The sequence below is a fragment of the Rhinoraja longicauda genome, chromosome 11 (genome assembly GCF_053455715.1).
Source record: "Rhinoraja longicauda isolate Sanriku21f chromosome 11, sRhiLon1.1, whole genome shotgun sequence".
NCBI lineage: Eukaryota > Metazoa > Chordata > Chondrichthyes > Rajiformes > Arhynchobatidae > Rhinoraja > Rhinoraja longicauda.
In genome coordinates, this window is record NC_135963.1 from 48752235 (window position 1) to 48777088 (window position 24854).

The following is a 24854-nucleotide window of genomic DNA, read 5'->3' on the forward strand; positions in this document are numbered from 1 at the left end:
TGAAAGGTCCACAAGGTGTCTTATTCTAGAATTATTGAACATTTCATACTATATCTTGCTGGTTAATTCCAGAAGAAATTCTATAGCACATTTGCAGGACTCACCTATTTTCAGTTCCATGGAGTCAGGATGAAACATTGGAAGGTTGGAGATTATCCCCTGCATAGATAGCATAAACATTAGGCAACACGGTGAGCAATTGATCTATTAGAATGCAACAACAATTTCCATGACTCATGTTGCATTATTATACCTTTAACCAAAAACTTGCATTAATATTATACCTTTAACCAAAAAAATATTTGCCTGCTTTATAGGAGTATTATCAAACAAAATATATTTGGGAGGCACATGAATCAAAATACATCACTCCTGTCTTTTTGTAGGCGATCCCACATCTACCAAATTACTATGATGGCATTTGAGGTACTTGTGTTCACTATTACCAGAAACATATAATCATAACCATACTTTATTAGCCAAGTATGTTTTGCAATAAACGAGGAGTTTCATTTGCCATAGAGTCATACCAATAACAAGCAACAGAACATACAAAATACATTTTAACATGAACACGATAAAGTGACCACACTGACTCCTCTGCATTCCTCACTGTGATGGAAGGCGAAAAAAAGTTCAATCTCTTCCCTTCTTTGTCCTCCAGCGTTTGGGGGCCTCTGACCTTCCGTTGACGGGACAATCTTAACTCCCGTAGCCGGCGGTTGGGCCTTCCTCATTGGGGCGATCAGTCTCCTGCATCAGGGGGGAATCTCAGCTCCCCCACACCGGGCAATCTACCCCGGATGGGGGTTTGTCGAGCCTCATGCAGCTTTGGAGTATCCTGACATCGGTCTCTACCTGAGACTGCGAGCTCATCAATGTTAAAGATACTGATAACCAGATGATCAATTCTGAAGCATGGCTAGGTTTAATTCATTATTTCATATTTATACAGATGTAGCATGTAATATGTCATGCTATTAATGTGTCACAACATACAAATTGAATGGGCCTGAAAGTAAACAGAATATAAAGTAATATACTGGTGCTCCTCACTTACAATGGGGTTACGTTCCAATAAACCCATCATAAACCGAAAATATCGTGCGTCGAAATACCTTTAATACACCTGATCAAATGGCTGGAGGCGAGCTGCGGGTCGCTGCCGTTGCCCAGCGTTTGCACCATTGTAAAGACGAAATATCGTAAATCGAAGGATCATTATTCGGGGAGCATCTGTAATTGGAACTCTGGTGAATGTTGCATGAGGGTTACTTGCAGTCTCAATCTACTACCCAAATAATTATAATTGCAGCATGTTTTGACATTTATCATCAACCTCAGACGTTAAAAAATTATGAAAACAGACACAAAAAGCTGGAGTAACTAAGCGGGTCACCAGCATCTCTGGAGAGAAGGAATAGGTGATGTTTCGGGTCGAGACCCTTCAGAAAAAGTTATGATTTACAGTAGTTTCCTTAAAACTGAGCTGTTTCAAAGCTCCAGTCTTCAACTCTTCTAATAAGAGTCTATATTCTCAGTTGCAAATTGATACTCTTGAAGTTGACATGTTGGAACTTGCACTTTGACTCAAGAATAGAAAAAAAATCCAACAATTAGAAAAGGTTCTTTTAAATCTAAATAGCACAGTAGGAGTGGTGCTGCCTCAGCACCAGAGACTCGAGTTCCATCCTGACCTTGGATATGATCTGTGTGAGTTCTCCCTGTGTCTCTATGGGTTTCCTCTGGGAGTTCTAGTTTCCCCTAACATTACAAAGACATGTAGATTGGTAGATTAATTGTCACTGTAAATTGTCCTCGTCATGTAGCGGATAAATCGTATCTGGGATGAGACGATGAGAATCAGGGAGAATAAAGACAGGTGATTCATGTAGATGTACAGGTGTCAGAGGTACGGGGAGAAGGCAGGAGAATGGGGTTAGGAGGGAGAGATAGATCAGCCATGATTGAATGGTGGAGTAGACTTGATGGGCCGAATGGCCTAATTCTACTCCTATCACTTATGACCTTATGACTTATGACCTATTAGTGCAATAGGGTGGTTGACAATTAACATGGACCCAGTAGGCCAAAATAAATATTTGCAAGTTATATGTCTTCAAGACACTCTGTGATGTTTTCTTCATTTATAGAAACATAGAAAATGATTAAGGGGTTGGACACGCTAGATACAGGAAACATGTTCCCGATGCTGGGGGAGTCCAGAACCAGGGGCCAGAGTTTAAAAAATAAGGGGTAGGCCATTTAGAACTGAGATGAGAAAAAACATTTTCACACAGAGAGTTGTGAATTTGTGGAATTCTCGGCCCTGTAAAGGAGACCGTAACCAGAGGATGTATACAGGAACCACTTCTCTTATCTTCAATTAAATGTTTAGAGATACAGCGCGGAAACAGGCCCCTCTCGGCCCACCAAGTCCGCACCCACCAGCGATCCCTGCACAATAACACTATCCTACACACACCAGAGACAATTTACAATTATACCACGCCTAATAACTGACAAGTCTGTATGTCTTTGGAGTGTGGGAGGAAACCGGAGATCCCAGAGAAAACACACATGGGTCACGGGGAGAAGGTACAAATTCCATACACACAATCACCCATAGTCAGGATCAAACCTGGGTCTCTGGCACTGTAAGGCAGCAACTCTACCGCTGCGCACCTGTTGTCCTCTAGTGAGGACAGATACACATGTTGACTTTGCTTTATCATATGCTCACTGAGGTAGTGCCCATTGTAACAAAGAACAACAGATGGTGGTTGATAATTTTATTACCAGTTGTAAACCCATGCAGCTGCTTTGAGATGCTTTTGCAAATTATTTGCTATTCCCTTGTGCAACTCTAAAAATATTTGACAAGTGGTTCTGTGAGGAAATACAGAGCTTTATGTGATATATATAGCTAGATTTACTCAGGATATTGTGGTATCTGCCAGTAGTATTGTCACAAGGACAATGGTTTCCATTTACAAATTCTAGCCCCAGATGTTTCACATTGATTTCACATTAATGTAGTCTGAGCACAAAACACTGTGTTATTGCATCCAGGTTTTCTGAATATATCAATGCATTTTTTTTATTGGGGACAGACTTGGAACACAATCCTCCCCATTTCCTAAGAAGTAGACTTGCTAACTGTTTTAATGAAAGCATTATTTCTCACGTAATCACATTTGGTGCTTTTGTTATACTTATTGGAACATATGAAGGACATAATATAATTGTTGGCTCACAAAAGCTTATGGAACATAGAACACATACATCACAGGAACAGGTCCTCCGCCAACAATGTTTGTGCCAAACATGATGCCAAATTAAACTAATCTCATCTGCCACCATATGATCCATATTCTCCATTTCCAGCATATCCAGGAGGCTATCCAAATACCTCTTAAATTGCACTTTCGTAACTCCCTCCACCAACACACCTGGCAGCATGTTTTTAGTTTTAGTTTTAGAGATACAGCACGGAAACAGGCCCTTCAGCCCACCGAGTCCACACCAACCAGCGATCCCTATCCCTGCATGTTAACATTATCCTACACACAATAGGGACAATTTACACATTCACCAAGCAAATAAGCGATTCGGTATCTCGATAAACGCAAGGAATCATGGGATTTGTCAAAGGTCATTCGGGATAAACAATGTTGCCAGTGAACTTAATGGCTAATGTACACTGAAACAATGGTTGATAAATGATTAAATGAAATGAAAGAAATTAAGAGTTGTATGAACTTCTGTACATTTATTGATTGAGTTCTGGATTTCAGTTCATATCAAATCTAGTTGAACATAAAGTTGAACTTCTGATCAAAATGATCTGCAAGCTCAACAACATCTCACTTACATAGCAATGGAGACAGTAAATTACATAATGCTGCGCAGACGGTGAAAATATCATAAATATGCGGAACTAAAGTGATGGGTAAAGTGTTTCTCAGGATGTTAAACCACTTTAAACGACCCGTTCAACATGAATATGGATATTGGCAACCTTCTTGGTTTTGTGTGCTTTTTCTCTGGTCATTTGCTGATAACCACCACTGGGGAGGGGGACTCTCTAAAAAGGCTTGGCGAAACATCAAGTCTTCTTGAATGGGAAATCCTCTATCCGCCATTATGCAATCCCCAGGATCAACTAGGTTCAAAAATCCACTCTTCCTAACAATGTGTGTTATCAGATGATCACCCACCCCAAGCTTTTGATAAGAATGTGATCATGTCGTTTGGGGCAATTCCAACCAATAGTTTCACAGTGTTGTGTTTCTTGTAGTCGGACCATGTCAAAGCCTGCAATTGTAGATGACGTGGTCGTTCTATAAATATCTCTGTGCAGTCGAGTATGTATCTCAGTGCTGGGCATTTATTTATTATTTGTTTCGGCTGCGTGGACATTATCAAATCATGATCTGTAAACATGTTACAATATACATTACAAGTTACAATGTAAAATAAAATGGTGCATGTATGTTGAACTAATTTATACAATCACAAGATTATAACTGAAAATTAGAATGTCAAATACTGATTAAAATTATGCAGTGTAATGGGAATCAGAAGAGATATGATTAGTCAGGAGACTCGTGACTAGGTTTTGTACTACACAACTTTACTTACACATGTACATGTAGAACTCATTCAGAAGTCAACAAACGTGCATACAGCCCATGGCCGTGGACTAGTATAGTAAGAGGTGAAAACCCCACAAATACCTTTCATATTATCTATTGATAGTTATAGAAATCATACATTTCATTTCATTCTCTCCTGCCCCCCCAAATAAAAACAATTAAAAAATGGTTGTTATTAATCGTCATGATCTCGCTCACTCACCGAAGCGGGCCAGCAAGTGACCAAGGAAAAGTCAATTAAACCATCAAAATCATCGTGGTTTTGTACAAATGAACCATAAATACACCTAGTTAATAATTTTGAAAGCAGTATTTTCTTACCTTGAAGAAGCAAAACTGGAAAATACACATGAAACGCAGGTCTGCATACACACAGTAGTTCAGCTGGCGAGAATGTTTATCCCGAATGACCCATGACCTGGGCATGCACAGTTGTAATACCAAACTCGTTTATTAACCTACAAACCTGTACGTCTTTGGAATGCGGGAGGAAACCGAAGATCTCAGAGCAAACCAACGCGGTCACAGGGAGAACATACAAACTCCATACAGACAGCACCCCTAGTCGGGATCAAACCCGAGTCTCTGGCGCTGCAAGCACTGTAAGGCAGCAACTCTACCGCTGAGCCACTAGTTCTAGGCAGGCTCCATACTCCGTATAAAAACCTTGCCCTGTTCAACTCCTTTACATTTTGCTCTTCTTCTCTTGAAGCTGTTCCCTCCAGTCTTTGATATTTCCACCCTGGGAAGAAGTTCTGACTGTCGACCTCTCATTATTTTATATACTTCTATCAAGTCTCCCCACAACCTCTGGTATTCCAGAGAAAACATTCCAAGTCTGTCCAACCTCTAATCCAGACATCATTCTAGTAAACCTCTTCTGCACCTTTCTGCGGCATCCACACCATTCCTGTCATGAGGCTACCAGAACTGCACACAGCACTCCAAATGCAGCCTAACTAAAGTCCTATCAAGTTGCATCATGACTTCCTAACTCTTATACCCAGTGCCACGATCTAGGAAGGCAAGCATGCCTTATGCCTTCGTTAACACTCTATCTACTTGTCATGCCACTTTCAGGGAGTTTTAGACTTGGACCACAGGGTCCCTCTGAACATCAATACTATTAAGAGTCGTTCTATAAATATAACCGAAATCTATATACTAAAACTCTCATTTGTTTGTCTGTTTGTTCCTGAACTATAGCCGAAATGGTACACGATAGCACAACAATTTTAGGCCCACCTTACTCACCGTCGTCCCTTTGGTGCTAATGGAAGAAGTTTCATTGAAATCGGTGTTATATTTTTTAAGTTATTCACATTTTAAAGTTGAAATATATCTCCTAGGGAGGGAGGGGTGTGAGGGAGGGAGGGGGGAGGATAAGGGGGGTTGATGGGGATGGAGTGGGGGGGGAGGGGGGTAAGGGGGGAAAGGGGGGGAGGAGAGGGTGCTGCACCAATGCAGGAGAGGTTTGGGCCCAACGGGTCCACCTGATCTAGTCTGTTATAAGGATGTCCTTTAAAACAAGAGTTTACTGTATATCATGAACAGAGGTCCCAACAACGATCCCTGCGGAACTTCACTGATCATAGACGGTCTGCCTGAATATTGTTCTTCCATCATAACCCTCTGATTTCTATAAGTAAGCCAATTCTAAATCCACATGATCAAGTCACTGTGAATCCCATGCATCTTAATCTTTTAGATCAGCTTGCATGGGGACTTTATCAAATGCCTTATTTAAATGCTGTAGACAATATCCACCACCCTACCCGTATCGATCACCTTCATCACTTCCTCAAAATATTCGATCAAGTTAGGAAGACAATGACATTACAAATGGGAGTAAATCTAATCCCGAGGAAATCTCTGAATGGTTTAATGATACTTTGTCACATTTATCAAGGTACAGTGACATTCTATTTTTGCATACAATCTTACTATACACAAGCACAATCATACTCAAGTACAAGAGCGTAAGAATAATAGATTACTCTTGGGCAGTGCACAAGATGTTACCAGCACCATCTTGTATCCTTCAAGTTCAGAGTTGTTAAAAATGTTAGAGTCTTTACTTGGGCACAAAGGCCCATTGTCCTTGTGGCGGCACTTGGTTGTAGTTGCACGGTCAGCCTGGTCAGGCATTGTTTCGATGCTCCTCTCTGCCACTCAGTGCCACTGCAGGCCACATCTGATCCATTCGCTCAGCCAATTGGAAGTTGTGGGAAGTCCTGATAATAAGTATATGAAATATTGAGAGGCGTTGATAGGGTAGACAATCAGAACCTTTTTCCCAGGGTGGAAATGTCAAAGATAGTTTCTCTACCACTGGCGTGAGGCTCATCAGTCTAAATTTCCCTGTATTCTCTCCACTTCCCTTCTTAAGAAAAGCTACTCTCCAGTCATCCGGCACCTCGCCCGTGGATGGAGAAGATGCAAAGATCTTTGTCAAGGCTCCTGCAATCTCCTCTCATAGAGTCATAGGGAATCATAGAGTGATACAGCATGGAAACAGGCCCTTTGGCGCAACTTTCCCACACCGGCCAACATGACCCAGCTATACTAGTCCCACCTGCCTGCGTTTGGCCCATATCCCTCCAAACCTGTCCTGCCCACGTATCTGTCTGTTTCTTAAACGTTGGGATAGTCCCTGCCCCAACTACCTCCTCTGGCAGCTCGTTCCACGAACCCACCACCCTTTGTGTGATAAAGTTACCCATCAGACTCCTATTAAATCTTTTCTCCTTCACCTTAAACCTATGCTTTCTAGTCCTCGATTCCCCTACTCTGGGCAAGAGACTCTGTGTGTCTACCCAATCTGTTCCTCTCATGATTTTATACACCTCTATAAAATCACCTCTCATCCTCCTGTGCTCCAAGGAATAGAGTCCCAGCCTCCCCCAACCTTTCCCTATAGCTCAGACACACAAGTCCTGGCAATATCCTTGTAAATCTTCTCTGTCCCCTTTCCAGCTTGACAACATCTTTCTTATAAGTACAAATTTCTCATAATAACTTGGGATATATCCTAGCAAGCCCTGGGAATTTATCTACCGTGAGCTCCTTCACAAGCCACAATTGTGGATGATCAGCCATGATCACCATGAATGGAGGTGCTGGCTCGAAGGGCCAAATGGCCTCCTCCTGCACCTATTTTCTATGTGTCTATGTGTCTATGCAACATCACCTCTTTCGTAATTTCAAACCGCCCTTACATATTAGTATTCCCCACACTGATCTCACTGTCCTCTGTGTCCGTCTTTGTAAAAATAGATGTAGAGTAATCATTTAGTACCTTGCCTATATCCCCTGAGACTAAGCACAAATTCTCTCCTTTATCCTTGAAGGGTCCTACCTTCTCCCTGGTTACCCTCTTGCTTTTAACACACATAAAAAGCCTTAGGATCTTCTGTAAATCAACTCACCAAAGCCATTTTGTGGTCCCTTTTGGCCCTTCTAATTGCACTCTTGAGTTCTTTCCTCCTTGTTTTATATTCCTCAAAGGCTCTGTCTGATTTTATCTTCTTAAATCTTGCGCATGCTTCCTTTTTCTTTTTTTGATGAATTAAGTACTCCATTAAGTAATTGTTAAAAGTATTTGATAAATCCTAAGCATTAGCAACATTTCAACATTTCCTCTCATAGAATATTGCTGAGTCTTTGCTACCCTGCTGTACTTAAGACTTTATAATATGCCAAATTTATTGATTTGTGGCTTGATTATTCCAAAACACTCCCAGCTGACTTTTCGTATTGTATCCACTGAAGTTAATCAAAACTCCGCTCCCCAGATCCTTACTTGCAAACAATCCTGTTCACACAAATCTGCAGGTCTTTATAACCTACATCCTTAACCTTGTTTTTAAATCATTGTTTGATTTTGTTCTCTTTCTCTCTCATATTATCTCCAGCAACTTGTTTTGACACTGTATCTGGGATTTAGAAAACATGAAAACCCAAGACCATTAGAAATAGGAGCAGGAGTTGGCCATTGTGCCCTTTGAACTTCAAAATTACAGCTCACGTCAGCCCCATTTCCCAGCACTATGCCCATTTTCCTTGATTCCCTTAATATCCAGAGATACGTTTTAAAAGAACATAAGGACTGAGTCTCCCCAACCATGAGTTAGAAAAATCCAAAAGTGCACCAGCCTCTAAGTGATGAAATATCCTCATCTTCAACAGCTTACCCTTGTCTCAAACTGGTCTTCGACATCAGTCAGGGGAAACATTCACCCTGCTTCTAGTCTGTCAAGGCCTTGAAAGAATTTTGTACATTTTGATGAGATAGAGGTTTAGAATCATAGAGTGTGGAACCAGGCCCTTCGGCCCGACTTGCCCACACTGACCAACATGTCCCATCTACACCAATCTCACCTGCCTGCGTTTGGCCCATATCCCTCGAAACCTGTCCTACCCATGTACCTGTCTAAATGTTTCTTAAATGTTGCAATAGCACGTGCCTCAACTACCTTCTCCGGCAAGCTTGTTCCATACACCCAACTCCCTTTATGGAAACAGTTGCTCCTCAGGTTCCTATTAAATCTTTCCTCCCCACCTTAAACCAACAGGTACACGGTAGACACCATCTCCCTGGCCCTACACTCATCTATGGAACATCTGGATAACAAGCGCATCCACGTCAAACTTCTATTTATTGATCATCAACACCATTATCCTAACCAAACTCATCTCCAAACTGTTGGACCTAGGATTCAGAAAACCATCTGTAACTGGATTCTCGACATCCTGACCCATAGACCCGAATCAATGAGGATAGGCAGCAAAACATCCTCCATGATAATTCTTAACATTGGTGCCTTGCAAGGATGTGTTCTCAGCCCTTGACTATACTCCCTATGCACTCATGACAATACAGCCAAATATTACTCCAATTGTATTTACAAGTTTGCAGATGACATCACCATGGTGGGTGGGATCTCAAACGATGATGAGATGGAGTATAGGAAGGAGATCGAGAGTTTAACAACATGGGGTCAAGACAACAACCACTCCCTAAATGTCAGCAAGATGAAGGTAGCTAATGACTTCCAGAAAGGAAGTGGTGTATACACCCCAGTCAGCATCAATGGTGCCGAAGTGGAGACGGTCGAGAACAAGTTCCTTGGGGTACATCTCACCAACAATCTGTCTTGAATCAGAATCTTGTATCTGTCTTTGAAACTATGGCCATGAAAGCAAACTACTTCCTCTACTTCCTTTGTCTTCTGTGGAAGTTCGGCAAATCTCTGACAAATCTTACCAACTTGCACCATGGAATCATGTCAGGATGCCTCACAGCTCATTTTGGCAACAGCCCTGCCCAATTCCACACGAAACTGCAGAGAATTGTGTATGTAGCCCAGTCCACCACACAAACCATCCTCCCCCTACCATCAACTCCATTTATACTTCACGCGGCCTTCAGAAAGCAGCCAACATAATCAAAGACCATTTACACCTTTCTTAATTCCTTCGTCCCTTTCCCATCAAAAAGAAGATATAAAAGCTTGAAAGCTTGACGCTGCCTCGCCCAGAGCTCCTCCAGCACTTTGTGTTTTGCTCTCCACACCCAAGCCTGGGTCGATTCACTGCTGAATTTGCATGGGGTTGCAGAGCAGCAGTTACTAACACGTCTTTTCATATATTACATTTTTGTTTAATATAGCTCCCTTTTAGTACTAATTTAGTATTCTCGGAACACATGTGAAACCTGGGCCAGGTGGTGACTTCTCACTGCGGACAGCAGCCATTCGTTTGCCAGACAGCTGCTGGTACCATGATTGCCAGCTCTCCTGTCAATGAAGATACCGGGTATAGTCATGGGCCGATACAGCATGGAAACAGACCCTTCGGCCCAACTTGCCCACACCGGCCAACATATCCCAGCTGCACTAGTCCCACCAGCCTGCGCTTGGTCCATATATCCCTCCAAACCTGTCCTATCCATGTACCTGCTGACTGTTTCTTAAACATTGGGATAATCTCAGTCTCAACTACCATACACTCACCACCCTTCGTGTGAACAAGTTACCCTTCAGATTCCTATTACTCTAAATATGACCTCACCAATGTCTTATACAACTGCAACATGACCTCCCAACTTCTACACTCAATACTCTGGCTGATGAAGGCCAATGTGCCAAAAGCCTTTTTATTCTATCCGATCTATTCTTCTCATGATTTTATACACCTCTAAAAGATCACCCTTCATCCTCTGGCGCTCCAAGGAGTAGAGACCCAGGTAGGATGTGTAGGAAGGAACTGCAGACCCCGATTGATACCGAAGACAGACATAAAATGCTGGAGTGGTAATGCCCAGCGGGTCGGGCAGCATCTGATGCTGGAGTAGTAATGCCCAGCGGGTCGGGCAGCATCTGTGGAGAAGAGGAATGGTTGCCAATGGAGACAATCAGCCACCTGCCCGGAAATGACGCAGCACCGTCGCAGGGGGCGGGACCGACATGTGATTGACAGGCGGGTCCGCCATACAGAGTGGTCGCGGACGTGACGTCCACGCCACGGTTACAGCCAATGGGCGGCGTCGCCCATGAATGTGTGGGCGGGACCAGCGGTTGTCAACGTCAGTTTTCCACCGTCACCAAAAGATGGCGGCTGCCAGGAAGAGGTGCGGGATTGGCCGCTGGTGACATTACAGTGTTGGGAGAGGGTGAATGGGACACTTCTGCCGTGTTTCTGCTCTCAGTGTGCGTGCGAGTGGATGAGTGCCGGCCTGATGAGTGGTGTGGAAAGTGGCAGAGAGAGGTGCTCATCCTCTGCTCTGCCCAGATGGCTGCTGCTGCTGGCCGTGTCCTGCCTGGGGCTGCGGATGGTGGCAGCGATGGGGAAGGAAGAGAAACGCCAACTCAGGTGAGTGACGATGATCATTTCGCCCCCCCCCCCTATCCTATGCTACATATAGAAACATATGCTTCCAGGAAAGGGTTCATTTGTAGCTCTGGGCTTTAAGGGGTGGTGGGGGTGGGGGTGGGATGGGGAGAGAGAGAGAAAAAACATTTTGATTATGGTGAAGTCTGCTGCCTGATCGACTTTTAAAATGTGTGCATTGAGGTGCATCTGTCAGAATAGATTATATCATGGTTTATAACTAATAATAAACCTGTCTTATAAAATCTGTCGGCAGCTGGCAAATTAATTTGTACAGCAACAGAACTTTATATAGTGTTCTAATTCCTTGATGATGACATTGGTTTTCAATAACTGCTGTAAGACAGTAAGTGAAATATTGAACTGTAATGAATTTGGAAACAGAGTCATTGCAACAGGTTACTGGATTGTGCAGTAAGAAAGGAAATGTATGTCAAATCTCAGCAAACTGCACAGGACATTATTTATTTTAATTCTCATGAAGGGTCTGCACACCGGAAACTTTGACTGTTACTACAGATGCTGTCTGATCTGATGTCTTTTGCTGCCTGACCTGCTGAGTTACTCCAGCATTTTGTGAATAAATCGATTTGTACCAGCATCTGCAGTTATTTTCTTATACTGTCTGATCTGATGTATTTTCCCAATATTTTCTGTTTTCAAAGCACATATTGCAATTAGATAAACTAAGTCATTGATTATTTAGTTCCTAATCTGCAAAGATGAAAGATATGATCTGTCCAAAGTTTTAAAAACAAATTGGATTTTTTTTCCTTTTGATAACTTTAAAAAACATACTGCAAGGTAAGCTTACTAAGGAATCTGCGGAAGCACTCTGCTGCACATTCAATCTTTTATTATTAGATCTGAAGAAGGGTCTCGACCCGAAACGTCACCCATTCCTTCTCTCCCGAGATGCTGCCTGACCTGCTGAGTTACTCCAGCATTTTGTGAATAAATCAATTTGGATCACCTAATTTTGCATTTTAAGAGATTTTCTGAATTCCATAATACTTTGACGTTTCTAACTTTGGGCAAACTAGCACGTTGAGTAGATTTAAAAATAAAATGTGAATTGGTGTTACATGCAAATGGAAAAATTGTATTTCTTTAGATTTCATAATTAGATTGTTTGCTTTATTTGACAAGAAATATTACTTAAACATCAAAAGGGGCGTCGTAGACTCAATTGTCATACTGAAAAGACTCCCTTCAGAATTTATGTTTTATCATTTGTAACAATTTTAATGTAATAGTAAATTCCAAAATCTTTGAAAAGTGAATATCTCATTTCAAAATTAATCACTGTTGAATATAACATTATCTTGCAATATTTCAGATAATTGTTTTTTTCAGTAAAATCAGTTTTGTTGAAGGGGTATTGTCCTCAGACTAAGGATCAAATATTGACCATCTCTCAAATAGCTCTGGTGTTTTGTGTTTGTAATCTCATGAAAGAGACAACAAAAACAATGTAGCGTAAGTTGCATACATGGATATTCTGTCTCCCTTAACAAGAATCCAAATATTAAATTATTTTATGGCCTTCAATCACATTGGTCTCAATTTTCTTTCTCTAAAGAACCAGTTCCTTCAGCCTATCAGCAAAGTTAAAGTTTTTAAAAAAGGTCTTCCACTGCACAAACTTGAAAGATGCATAATTCCCCATTGTGGGAGATGAAAGCTGGACATACATAGTATCCTAACTGAGACCTAACTAAGATCATATACAGGAACGGCATAATGCACTTTGATCTGTAAGGAATTGCCCTTTCAATTGAACAACAAAACTGCTAGTTTTAACAATGGCAATGTGGCAGTAGTCACCAGCCATTTGCGTGATTCATGCTAATACCCGGATCTTTTTCACTCTCCAATGGCTTAAATTTATTTTATGTAATATTCCCTTTTCTTTGGTGTTGACCAGCATTTTTGTACTCTAGCTGAATTTTTCAAGTTTAAAAATAAATTATCAAACACTGGCTCCTTAAGACATTGAGATGTGCTTACAACAGCTGATAATTCTTGCAGCTTTTCATCAGAAAACTTGCATATCATTCTAACAAATGCATATAAATGGCTTTAGTGAAGACAGTAAAGAGTAACAGTGGTATTTTTTGTGGAACATCAACAGTAACTGGTTTGTTTTTCATAATTTTGCTTACATTTTATTTTGTCAGGTGAGCTGCTCCGATAATTGCCCTGCCCCAATATGTCATACCCAATCTTATCTGGGAATTCCTAGGAAGTTTAGTATTTTGCGTCTGCCCTTCAATTGGCAAGTTTTGAATTATAGTCTGAATTCGATCAAAGCTTTATTAGATTGTTGTGCAGTTTTGTTTTTTGATTTGATGTCAAATTTGCTGGTTTAATTAGTTGACATATGCATATTCATTTAAATTGGCTATGTAATTCATTTAAAAATAACTTCATTACCAGTGAATTGCCAGTTCCACATTCTTGTGAATACAAGGTTTGATAAATAAATTTCATTTTCTTGTGTAATGCTCTTCAGCGAAACAAAGTTATTTGCAAAAAAAAGTAATGAACTATTTTAAGTACTATATGGCATTATTGTTAAAGGATGTTAAAGGATGTGTACATAAATGTCTAAGTTCTTCAGTTTGTTTCAGTTTGTTTCGAATCAGTAATTGACAATGATATACTTCCCAGCAAAACTGAAAAAATTAAATGATTAAAGGGAAGCTGCAAACATGAAATAGAGTTATAGAGAGTCATAGAGTGATACAGTGTGGAAACAGGCCCTTCGACCCAACTTGCCCACATAATTACCAGCTACAATTACCAGCTACAATAGTCCTACCTGGTCCATTACCCTCCAAACCTGTCCTATTCATGTACCTATCTAACTTTTTCTTAAATGTTGGGATAATTCCTGCCTCAACTACCTCCTCTGGCAGTTTGTTGGTATTGGAGGTAGGGTACTGACATGGATAGAAAATTGGTTGACAGCAGAAAGCAAAGAGTGGGGATAAATGGGTCCCTTTCAGAATGGCAGGCAGTAACTAGTGGGGTACCACAAGGCTCGGTGCTGGGACCGCAGCTATTTACAATATACATTAATGACTTGGATGAAGGGATTAAAAGTACCATTAGCAAATTTGCAGATGATACAAAGCTGGGAAGCTGTGAGGAAGATGCTATGAGGTTGCAGAGTGAGTTGGACAGGTTGTGTGAGTGGGAGGATGCATGGCAGATGCAGTTTAATGTGGATAAATGTGAGGTTATCCACTTTGGTGGTAAGAATAGGAAGGCAGAGTATTATCTGAATGGTGTCAAGTTAGGAAAAGGGGACGTACAACGAGATCTGGGTGTCCTAGTGCATCAGTCACTGAAAGGAAGCATGCAGGTACAGCAGGCAGTGAAGAAAGCCAATGGAATGTTGGCCTTCATAACAAGAGGAGTTGAGTATAGGAGCAAAGAGGTCCTTCTGCAGTTGTACAGGGCCCTAGTGAGACCTCACCTGGAGTACTGTGCAGTTTTGGTCTCCAAATTTGAGGAAGGATATTCTTGCTATTGGGGGCGTGCAGCATAGGTTTACTAGGTTAATTCCCGGAATGGCGGGACTGTCGTATTTGAAAGACTGGAGCGACTAGGCTTGTATACACTGGAATTTAGAAGGATGAGAGGAGATCTTATCGAAACGTATAAGATTATTAAGGGGTTGGACACGTTAGAGGCAGGAAACATGTTCCCAATGTTGGTGGAGTCCAGAACAAGGGGCCACATTTTAAGAATAAGGGGTAGGCCATTTAGAACTGAGATGAGGAAAAACCTTTTTCAGTCAGAGAGTTGTGAATCTGGAATTCTCTGCCTCAGAAGGCAATGGAGGCCAATTCTCTGAATGCATTCAAGAGAGAACTAGATAGAGCTCTTAAGGATAGTGGAGTCAGGGGGTATGGGGAGAAGGCAGGAACGGGGTACTGATTGAGAATGATCAGCCATGATCACATTGAATGGCGGTGCTGGCTCTAAGGGCCGATTGGCCTCCTCCTGCACCTATTGTCTATTGTTCCATGCACCCACCCCACTTTGTGTGAAAATGTTATCCCTCAGATTCCTATTGAATCTTTTCCCCTTCACTGTACACCTATGTCCTCTGGTCCTCGATTCACCTACTCTCAGCAAGAGACTCTGTGCATCTACCTGATTTGTTTCTCTCATGATTTTATACACCTCTATAAGATCATTCCTTGTCCTCCTGCGCTCCAAGGAATTGAGACCCAGCCTACTCAATCTCTCCCTATAGCTCACACCCTCTAGTCCTCGTAAAACGTCTCAGTACACATTGTATTTATATTGAGGGAATTCATATAGTATTGAAAATTTTCCACGTTAAAAGTTATAATGGGTATTTTGTAGTATGCATTTTGCCTACAACACTATTTGATTTAGATGTTGATGCAGGTGTTGAAAGCAATTTGTTGCATTGGGGCAGTGGAAATTGATTTGTGGTGCAAAAAAGCACATCCATCCTATTCTCTGTAACACTTGCCTGTTAAATGTTCATCCTCATGGGCATCAGAAGCAAAGTACGTGTTCCAAACAAGACCCTCTGCAATCAGTTAAAAGTACTATGCACTTCTGCACTAAACTGTTTGGGTTTCTTTTAAAGTGAAGCACATTAATTTTTACATGAAATGATTTGATTTAAGTTATTTATTTTACAGCACAAACTTATGAGTCATAGTTTTCCATCCCATTGGAGGAGCATGTATCCCATCTTGAGCAATCTAATTTTCCAGACAATCCCTTTTTAATGTGCTCATTTTCATGGAGAAATCAGCATTTTCTGAAAAGACTTATGGTCATAATGTTTTACTATGTATTTAATTGTGTAAATACAGTGTGCGGTGTGGTAGTAGGATTTGCTGATACTTGTAGAATCTGACAGGGACCGCGACGAGAACGCTCCTGCTATGGCCCCCATCGTGCTAAGAGTATGGAATTTGTCGAAAAGACATATCCCTTGAGGCTGCCGCACGGAATATGTACCTGGCCTTTCCCCAAATATGCCTTATACAAGGAGAAGTATGAAGCCGACCCCTTTTCTGCTGATACTATAGCCACCGGGGAAGCCTTTTACTGCAGCTATCGCATCTGATCGGCGCAAGTTGTGGCAGGATCTGATTGAATCCGTGGATATGACACACAGCATCAAGAAGGCTTGGGCCACTCTCAATCGGATTAACAGGGACCCAAAGAAGACCAAGTCACTCCATACTGACCGGCCTACTGCTAATCAAGTAGCACACCAACTCCTACTCAATGACAAAACTAACTCACCAGTGACAAAGCAGAAACCCCAGCAGTGCTATGAAGGTCACTCTGATAACCCACAACTGTGTCAGCCTTTTAAAATGAAAGAACTCGATGCTGCTATCTGCACAGCCAAAATAGGTAAAGTTGCAGGTCTGGATAACATCACGACTGAACTGATCAAGCACCTTGGACCAACTGCAAAACAGTGGTTGCTGGCTATGTTTAACACTTGCATGGAGAGATGTCACATCCCAAAGATCTGGCGTCGTGCACGTGTCATAGCATTGCTGAAGCCAGGCAAAGATCCTTCAGCAACAAAGAGCTACAGGCCAATATCACTTCTTTGCCACACCTACAAGCTGTTTGAGCGACTCATCTGGACTTGCCTCAGCCAGGTGATAAAGCCATCCCTACTAAAGAAGCAGGCAGGGTTCCGGCCTGGGAAGTCCTGCACAGGTCAGCTTCTCAATCTCACCCAACACATAGAGGATGGCTTCCAGGAAGGTGCTATCACAGGTGCTGTTTTTGTAGACCTTTCAGCCGCTTGTGATACAGTAAACCATCACCGACTGTTACACAAAGTACTTAATTTGACACACAATTTGCATCTAACCAACCTGGTGAAGACTCTGGACGAAAACACGCTTCTTTGTCGAGCTGCCAGGAAAGAAATGTCGCTGGCGCAGGCAGATAACGGCCTCCCTCAAGGAAGTGTCCTGGCACCCACCTTGTTCAATATCTATGTTAACGACCAGCCTATCCATCCCAACGCCAGGAGTTTCATTTATGCAAATGACCGGTGTATTACAACCCAAAGTGCTGACTTCCTTGATGCAGAAGCTACTCTGTGAGGCTTTAGTAAACTTGTCCTCATACTACAAAGAGAATCACCTGAGAGCCAATCCATCTAAAACCCAAGTCTGCGCCTTCCACTTGAAGAACAAGTATGCAAATTGAATGTTGAAGATCATATGGAATGGAGTCAGATTGGAGCACAGTGACAGTCCAGTGTATCTCGGTGTGACTCTTGATCGATCTCTGACCTACAAAGCACATATCACCAAGCTTAGAGGAAAAGTCAGTTCCAGAAATGCTCTTCTTAGCAAGCTGAGTACCTCAAAATGAGGAGAAAATTCTAAAACCATTCGAACAACAGCTCTGGCTCTCTGCTTCTCCACTGCCGACTATGCCTGTGCAGTATGGGAGCGCTCAGCTCATGCAAGGAAGATTGATCCTGTGTTGGGCACAGGTTACTGATTGTGGATGATCAGCCATGATCATAATGAATGGTGGTGCTGGCTTAAAGGGCCGAATGGCCTCCCCCTGCACCTATTTTCTATGTTTCTATGTAAACACAAGCTGTCGCTGTATCAGTGGATGCATGAAACCTACCAAGACTGACAACATCTACCTACTCTCTGGCATTGCACCTCCTGGAATCAGAAGAGCTGTAGCCAGTCAAAAAGAATGCCTCAGCCAATCAGAGGATGAAAGACACCCCCTACATGACCACCCTTTACTACCTCAGCATTTGAAATTACGCAGAAGATTCCTCTCTTCTGTCCATCCCCTGGGCTGCAGTGCATCGTCCAGAAGGCCCAAACTCTGGGACGAGAGACTAGAGAAATCTCCGGAAGACACTCGCATGGCAATCGATCCCTCTGAGAAACTCCCACCAGGTTCCGACCAACCGTGGATAACCTGGCGCAGTCTCAACAGACTGCGGACAGGCAGAGGGAGGAGCAAATCGAACATGCTGAAGTGGGGATACACTGAAGATGCAGCAGACTGCGAGTGTGGATGGGGCCTCCAGACTATGGAACATCTCCTGAGCTGTGACGTGCTGCATGACACATGCACTGTAAAGGATCTTGCAGAGGCCAACGACGTGGCACTAAAATTTGCTCGCTATTGGCAAACAGCTGTGTGATGTCACGAATAAATAAATAAATTGTGTAAATGGCACATAAGTTTAACCGATTACATATATTTTAAAGACATGGTATAGTCATTTGGGAGACTACAATTTTTGTCTAGATTTTCTCACCTCATCATTGGAGTTATTATGGCAAATCAAACTCCAAGAGAGGTGAAGCACAAAGTGGAAAGGAACTGTCAACCACGAATTAATAACAGCCGCCATAAATGTTTAGTCTTGGTGCAACAGATGTGATTTAGTTTTGTTTTGTCTTTTACTCTTGATTTTAGCTAAATTTAGAAATGGTGCATGAAATTGTATCAAGAGTGGTCAAAATAACCCCTGAAAACAGCATGATTGTATTAAAGAAATGAATGTTGGGGATCTAGAAACCTGATTGCTCTTGCTGTGAATGGTCCCCAGTGATGACCCACCAGCTGCTTTCTACAAATCAAATGCAAATCCAATCATTAAAAAAAAAATACATGGCTGTTTACCAGGTATGTAACGGAGTCCTCGTAGAAGGCTGTGGACAATCAGAATAAAATTATCCAGCAAGCAGAGTATGAATGTTCAGCCCTCATTTATTCTCTGCTTCAGAGCACTTCATGGCTTGTGAATTTGTGGAGAAATACAGCAGTCAGTTTGTGCACAGTAATATTCTATTAACAGCAAAGAGATAGGAGTCTTGGTGATGGCAAAAACTTAATCCTGAATTTATTAAATGTCCCAGTGCTGTGAAATTGACCGTGACTTCTTGATCGTTGGCGTGGTGCAGTTAAAAGTGAAATTCAAAGAACTCCTTGTCAGTAACTTCTGCTGCTCCATAGGGCAACCATCTCTTGTGTATTCTCCTTAAATCAGTGAATTGACCAAAAAGGGATTTCCAGCTTATTCTCATTGCAAAATATAACATATTGTCATGAGCATGCATACAAACGAAGAACAGGAGCAGGCTCCATACAATCTGATGCCCCACCATACATTGAGATAGGGCACAATATTGAAACCTCTGCTTTTGTTTCCCAACTACTCCCTTTCACCCCTCTGCTTATCAAAAATCTAACTCTGCCTGCAAAATATTCAAAGACTTTGCTTGCTCCACCTGTCAAGGAAGCAAATTGCTTTGACACTTTAAGGGGGCTCTTTCTCAACTGGGTGACCCCCTTATTTTCAAACAGTAAATTGTAGATTCTCTTTTTATATATTTTCTATATATTATATAAAAATATCTCCATATCCATCCTGTCAAGGTCCTTTTGGATTTTTTATATTTAAATCATGTAATCACCGACTCTTCCAGCAGACACAGGCCTATTCTGCCCAACCTTTGTTCATAAAATGACCTGCCTATTCCAGACATCTATTTGCTCAATTATCTCTAAATACATTAATATCCTTCCTTAAATAGGATGAAGTCCCAAACAACTGAAGCATAACAGACAATAGACAATAGGTGCAGTAGACCATTCGGCCCTTCGAGCCAGCACCACCATTCAATGTGATCACGGCTGATCATTCTCAATCAGTACCCCGTTCCTGCCTTCTCCCCATACCCCCTATCCTTAAGAGCTCTATCTAGCTCTCTCTTGAAAGCATTCAGGGAACTGGCCTCCACTGCCTTCTGAGGCAGAGAATTCCACAGATTTACAACTCTCTGACTGAAAAAGTTTTTCCTCATCTCTGTTCTAAATGGCCTACCCCTTATTCTTAAACTGTGGCCCCTGGTTCTGGACTCCCCCAACATTGGGAACATGTTTCCTGCCTCTAACGTGTCCAACCCCTTAATAATCTTACATGTTTCAATAAGATCCCCTCTCATCCTTCTAAATTCCAGTGTATATAAGCCTAGTCGCTCCAGTCTTTCAACATACGACAGTCCTGCCATTCCGGGAATTAACCTAGTAAACCTACGCTGCACGCCCTCAATAGCAAGAATATCCTTCCTCAAATTTGGAGACCAAAACTGCACAGTACTCCAGGTGCGGTCTCACTAGGGCCCTGTACAACTGCAGAAAGACCTCTTTGCTCCTATACTCAACTCCTCTTGTTATGAAGGCCAACATTCCATTGGCTTTCTTCACTGCCTGCTGTACCTGCATGCTTCCTTTCAGTGACTGATGCATTAGGACACCCAGATCTCGTTGTACGTCCCCTTTTCCTAATTTGACACCATTCAGTTAATAATCTGCCTTCCTATTCTTACCACCAAAGTGGATAACCTCACACTTATCCACATTAAACTGCATCTGCTATGCATCCGCCCACTCACACAGCCTGTCCAAGTCACCCTGCAACCTCATAGCATCTTCCTCACAGTTCACACTGTCCCCAGCTTTGTGTCATCTGCAAATTTGTTAATGTTACTTTTAATCCCTTCATCCAAGTCATTAATGTATATTGTAAATAGCTGCGGTCCCAGCACCGAGCCTTGCGGTACCCCACTAGTCACTGCCTGCCATTCTGAAAGGGACCCATTTATCCCCACTCTTTGCTTTCTGTCTGCCAACCAATTTTCTATCCATGTCAGTACCCTACCCCCAATACCATGTGCTCTAATTTTGCACACTAATCTCCTATGTGGGATCTTGTCGAAGGCTTTCTGAACGTCAAGGTACACTACATCCACCGGCTCTCCCCTGTCCATTTTCCTAGTTACATCCTCAAAAAATTCCAGAAGATTAGTCAAGCATGATTTCCCCTTCATAAATCCATGCGGACTCGGAACGATCCCGTTACTGCTATCCAAAGGCTCCGCAATTTCGTCTTTTATAAGTGACGCCAGCATCTTCCCCACCACTGATGTCAGACTAACTGGTCTATAATTTCCTGTTTTCTCTCTCCCTCCTTTCTTAAAAAGTAGGATAACATTAGCTACCCTCCAATCCACAGGAACTGATCCTGAATCTATAGAACATTGGAAAATGACCACCAATGCGTCCATGATTTCTAGAGCCACCTCCTCAAGTACCCTGGGATGCAGACCATCAGGCCCTGGGGATTTATCAGCCTTCAGTCCCATCAGTCTACCCAACACCATTTCCTGCCTAATGTGAATTTCCTTCAGTTCCTCCATCACCCTAGGATCTCTGGCCACGAGAACATCTGGGAGATTGTTTGTATCTTCCTTAGTGAAGACAGATCCAAAGTACCGGTTCAACTCGTCTGCCATTTCCTTGTTCCCCGTAATAAATTCCCCTGCTTCGGTCTTCAAGGGACCCACATTTGCCTTAACTATTTTTTTCCTCTTCACATACCTAAAGAAGCTTTTACCTTTATATTATATGTCCTTTATATTATTGGCCAGCTTACCTTCGTACCTCATCTTTTCTCCCCGTATTGCCTTTTTAGTTATCTTCTGTTGCTGTTTAAAAGAGTCCCAATCCTCTGACTTCCCGCTCTTCTTTGCTATATTATTATTCTCTTTTATTTTAATGCTGTCCTTGACTTCCCTTGTCAGCCACGGGTGCCTCTCACTCCCCTTAGAATCTTTCCTCCTCTTTGGGATGAATTGATCCTGCAACGTCTGCATTATTCCCAGGAATACCTACCATTGCTGTTCCACCTGCTAGGGTCTCCTTCCAGTCAAATCCGGCCTCATGCCTCTGTAATCCCCTTTGCTATACTGTAATACTGACACTTCTGATTTTCCCTTCTCCCTCTCAATTTGTAGATTAAAACTTATCATATTATCATATAATCTTCCTGCTTCTGTATTCAGTCCCCCTTGCAGTAAACAATAACATTCTGATAGCTCTCCTAATTACTGGCTGTGCCTAAATACCAGTCCTGAATCATGCAGTAGGATACCAAAATTCATCTGCACGTAGGAGATCCGCAATCTATCATCATTTAAGTAAGATGCTTTTTTGATCCATTTCCTGCCAAAGTATTGTTTTCCCCTCATTGAGAACAATCCCCATGTTACGGCTATTCAGGTAAAACTCTTACAGAATGCACAAATCGCAACTCAGTAATGTGAGAATAAAATTGGCAAAATTTATGTAAAAGTGACAAACATATCAATTCATTTTTTCAGCTCGTGTTTCTTGATGCATGCACGGTTGGTGCAACTTCACGTTACAGAAAATTGCAATAGAGGCTATTTTTTAGGAATGTAATCCCCTTTACTTTGTATTGTCTGTATGCTCCCACTTAGTTTACTGCTATTTCTCTTTGTAGCCACCTCACGTCCTCAGAATTTACTTACTAGCTTTATCTTTGTGTCAGCATATTTAACAATGTCTTTAACACCCTTCTATCAAATTATTTGTACAAATTGTAAATGGATTCCATCCAATCCCAGATAAGCAATGTAGTGGGATACAGTCTAATCAGCCATGATATTATTAAATGACAGAGCAAGCTGAAAGGGGCATGTGGCCTGGTTCTGTTCATAATTGGTGTGTTTATTCTCCTTGTGATACAGTGTGGATACAGGCCCTTCTGCCCCATTGGTCCACGCTGACCAAAATGCCCGATTAAGCTAGTTCCATTTGCCTGGGCTTGACCCATGTCCCTCCGAACCTTTCCTATCCATGTACCTGTCCAAATGTCTTTTAAATGTTATTAATCTACCTGCCCCAGCCACTAAATTTCCCCAGTGTGGGACGAGTAAAGGAATATATTATTATTATTATTATTATTTCTACATGTGAAGAGATTTTCCATGTGAAGAGATTTTCCCTTGGATCCCTTTTGTTGATGTTTTCCATCTCACCTTAAACCTACGACCTCTAGTTCTTGATTCCCAAGCCCTTGGAAAACGACTGTGCTTTCACCTTCTCTGTGGCCCTCGTGATTTTGTACACCTCGAAAAGGACACCCTTCGGTCTCTTCTGCTCCAAGAAATAAAGTTCTGGCCTCTCCCTGTAACTCGGGCCCCTAAATTGTGGCACCATTCTCATAAATCTTTTTGTGTTCTTTCTAGGTTAATTATGTCTTTCTTTTGGTAGTGGAACCAAAACTGTATGCAATATTCCAGGTGTGGTCTCAACAATGTCTCGTTAACTGAAACATTGCATTCCAATTTCTATTCTCAATGCCCTAACTGATGAATGGTGGCATGTCAGATGTCTTCTTCCCCCTGTCGACCTGTGACACCATTTTCAGAGTACAATGTACTTGACTCCATTCTACAACACCCCCCCAGGCCTTGACAGTCACTGTGAAAGTTTAATTTCCCAAAATACAACACATCTCACTTGCCTGAGCTGAACAACATTTGCCATTCCTATGCCCACTTCCCAAGCTGACCAAGATCCTGCTGTAATTGTTGATAACCTTCTTCACTGTCTATGATGCCCCTATTTTACTATCACCCACAAAACATACTAACCATGCCTTGGTTAGTCATCCAAATTGTTGATATAAGAGGCAACAACAAAGAACCCAGCAACGATCCCTGTGGCACTCTGCTAGTTACAGATCTCCAGTCCATAAAACAGCCTTCCTCTGCTTCCTACTCTGAAGTCAGTTATATATCCAATTATCTAGCTCTCCCTGGATCGAACCTATACTCGCCTTCCTTTTCATTAGCATTGCTAAAGTCTGCATAGGCAACATCCATGCCTCGTCAATCCATATAGCCAAAGTTCACTGCCCTGCCCTCACCAATCCTGATTCTTACTTCCTCATTCTCACATCCTCATTGTACCCCAAAGCTCTTTACGTGTAATTAATTAATTTTGAATTGTGATACACCAAAATTAACCCCCCAGCATTGAGTTGAATTGTACAGGTGCAATAGTGAAACTGGTTTAGGTATTTAGGTTCATTATTGTCATGTGTACTGAGCTCCAGTGAAAAGCTTTGTTTTGCATGCAATCCAATTAGATGCATGAATACAATCGAGCCAAACTCAGTATAATAGGTGGAACAAAGGGGAAGATAGTGCAGAATATAGTTCTCAGCATTGTAGCGCCTCAACTTCATAGTTACCATTGTTGGTAATATTAATGCCCAGGAACTTGAAGCTCTCAACCATTTCTACTTTAGATTAGTTTAACTTAGTATAGAGATACAGCATGGAAACAGGCCCTTCAGCCCACCGGGTCCGTGCCGACCAGTGATCCCCGCACACTCACACTATCACACACTAGGGA

The 24854-nt window shown here is 42.0% G+C and overlaps 1 protein-coding gene across 4 annotated transcripts in view; it reads left to right on the top strand.

Annotated features, from left to right (window-relative positions):
* The first annotated feature begins 11269 nt into the window (after nt 1-11269).
* Nucleotides 11270-24854, top strand: part of edem3 (ER degradation enhancer, mannosidase alpha-like 3) — a 65308-nt gene continuing 51723 nt past the window's right edge. For all 4 annotated transcript variants that reach the window (XM_078407621.1, XM_078407622.1, XM_078407623.1 and 1 more), the window contains exon 1: nt 11270-11531. In XM_078407621.1, the coding sequence (XP_078263747.1) occupies nt 11383-11531 (149 nt within the window). In that variant the 5' untranslated portion in view covers nt 11270-11382. The remainder of the gene's footprint in view (nt 11532-24854) is intronic.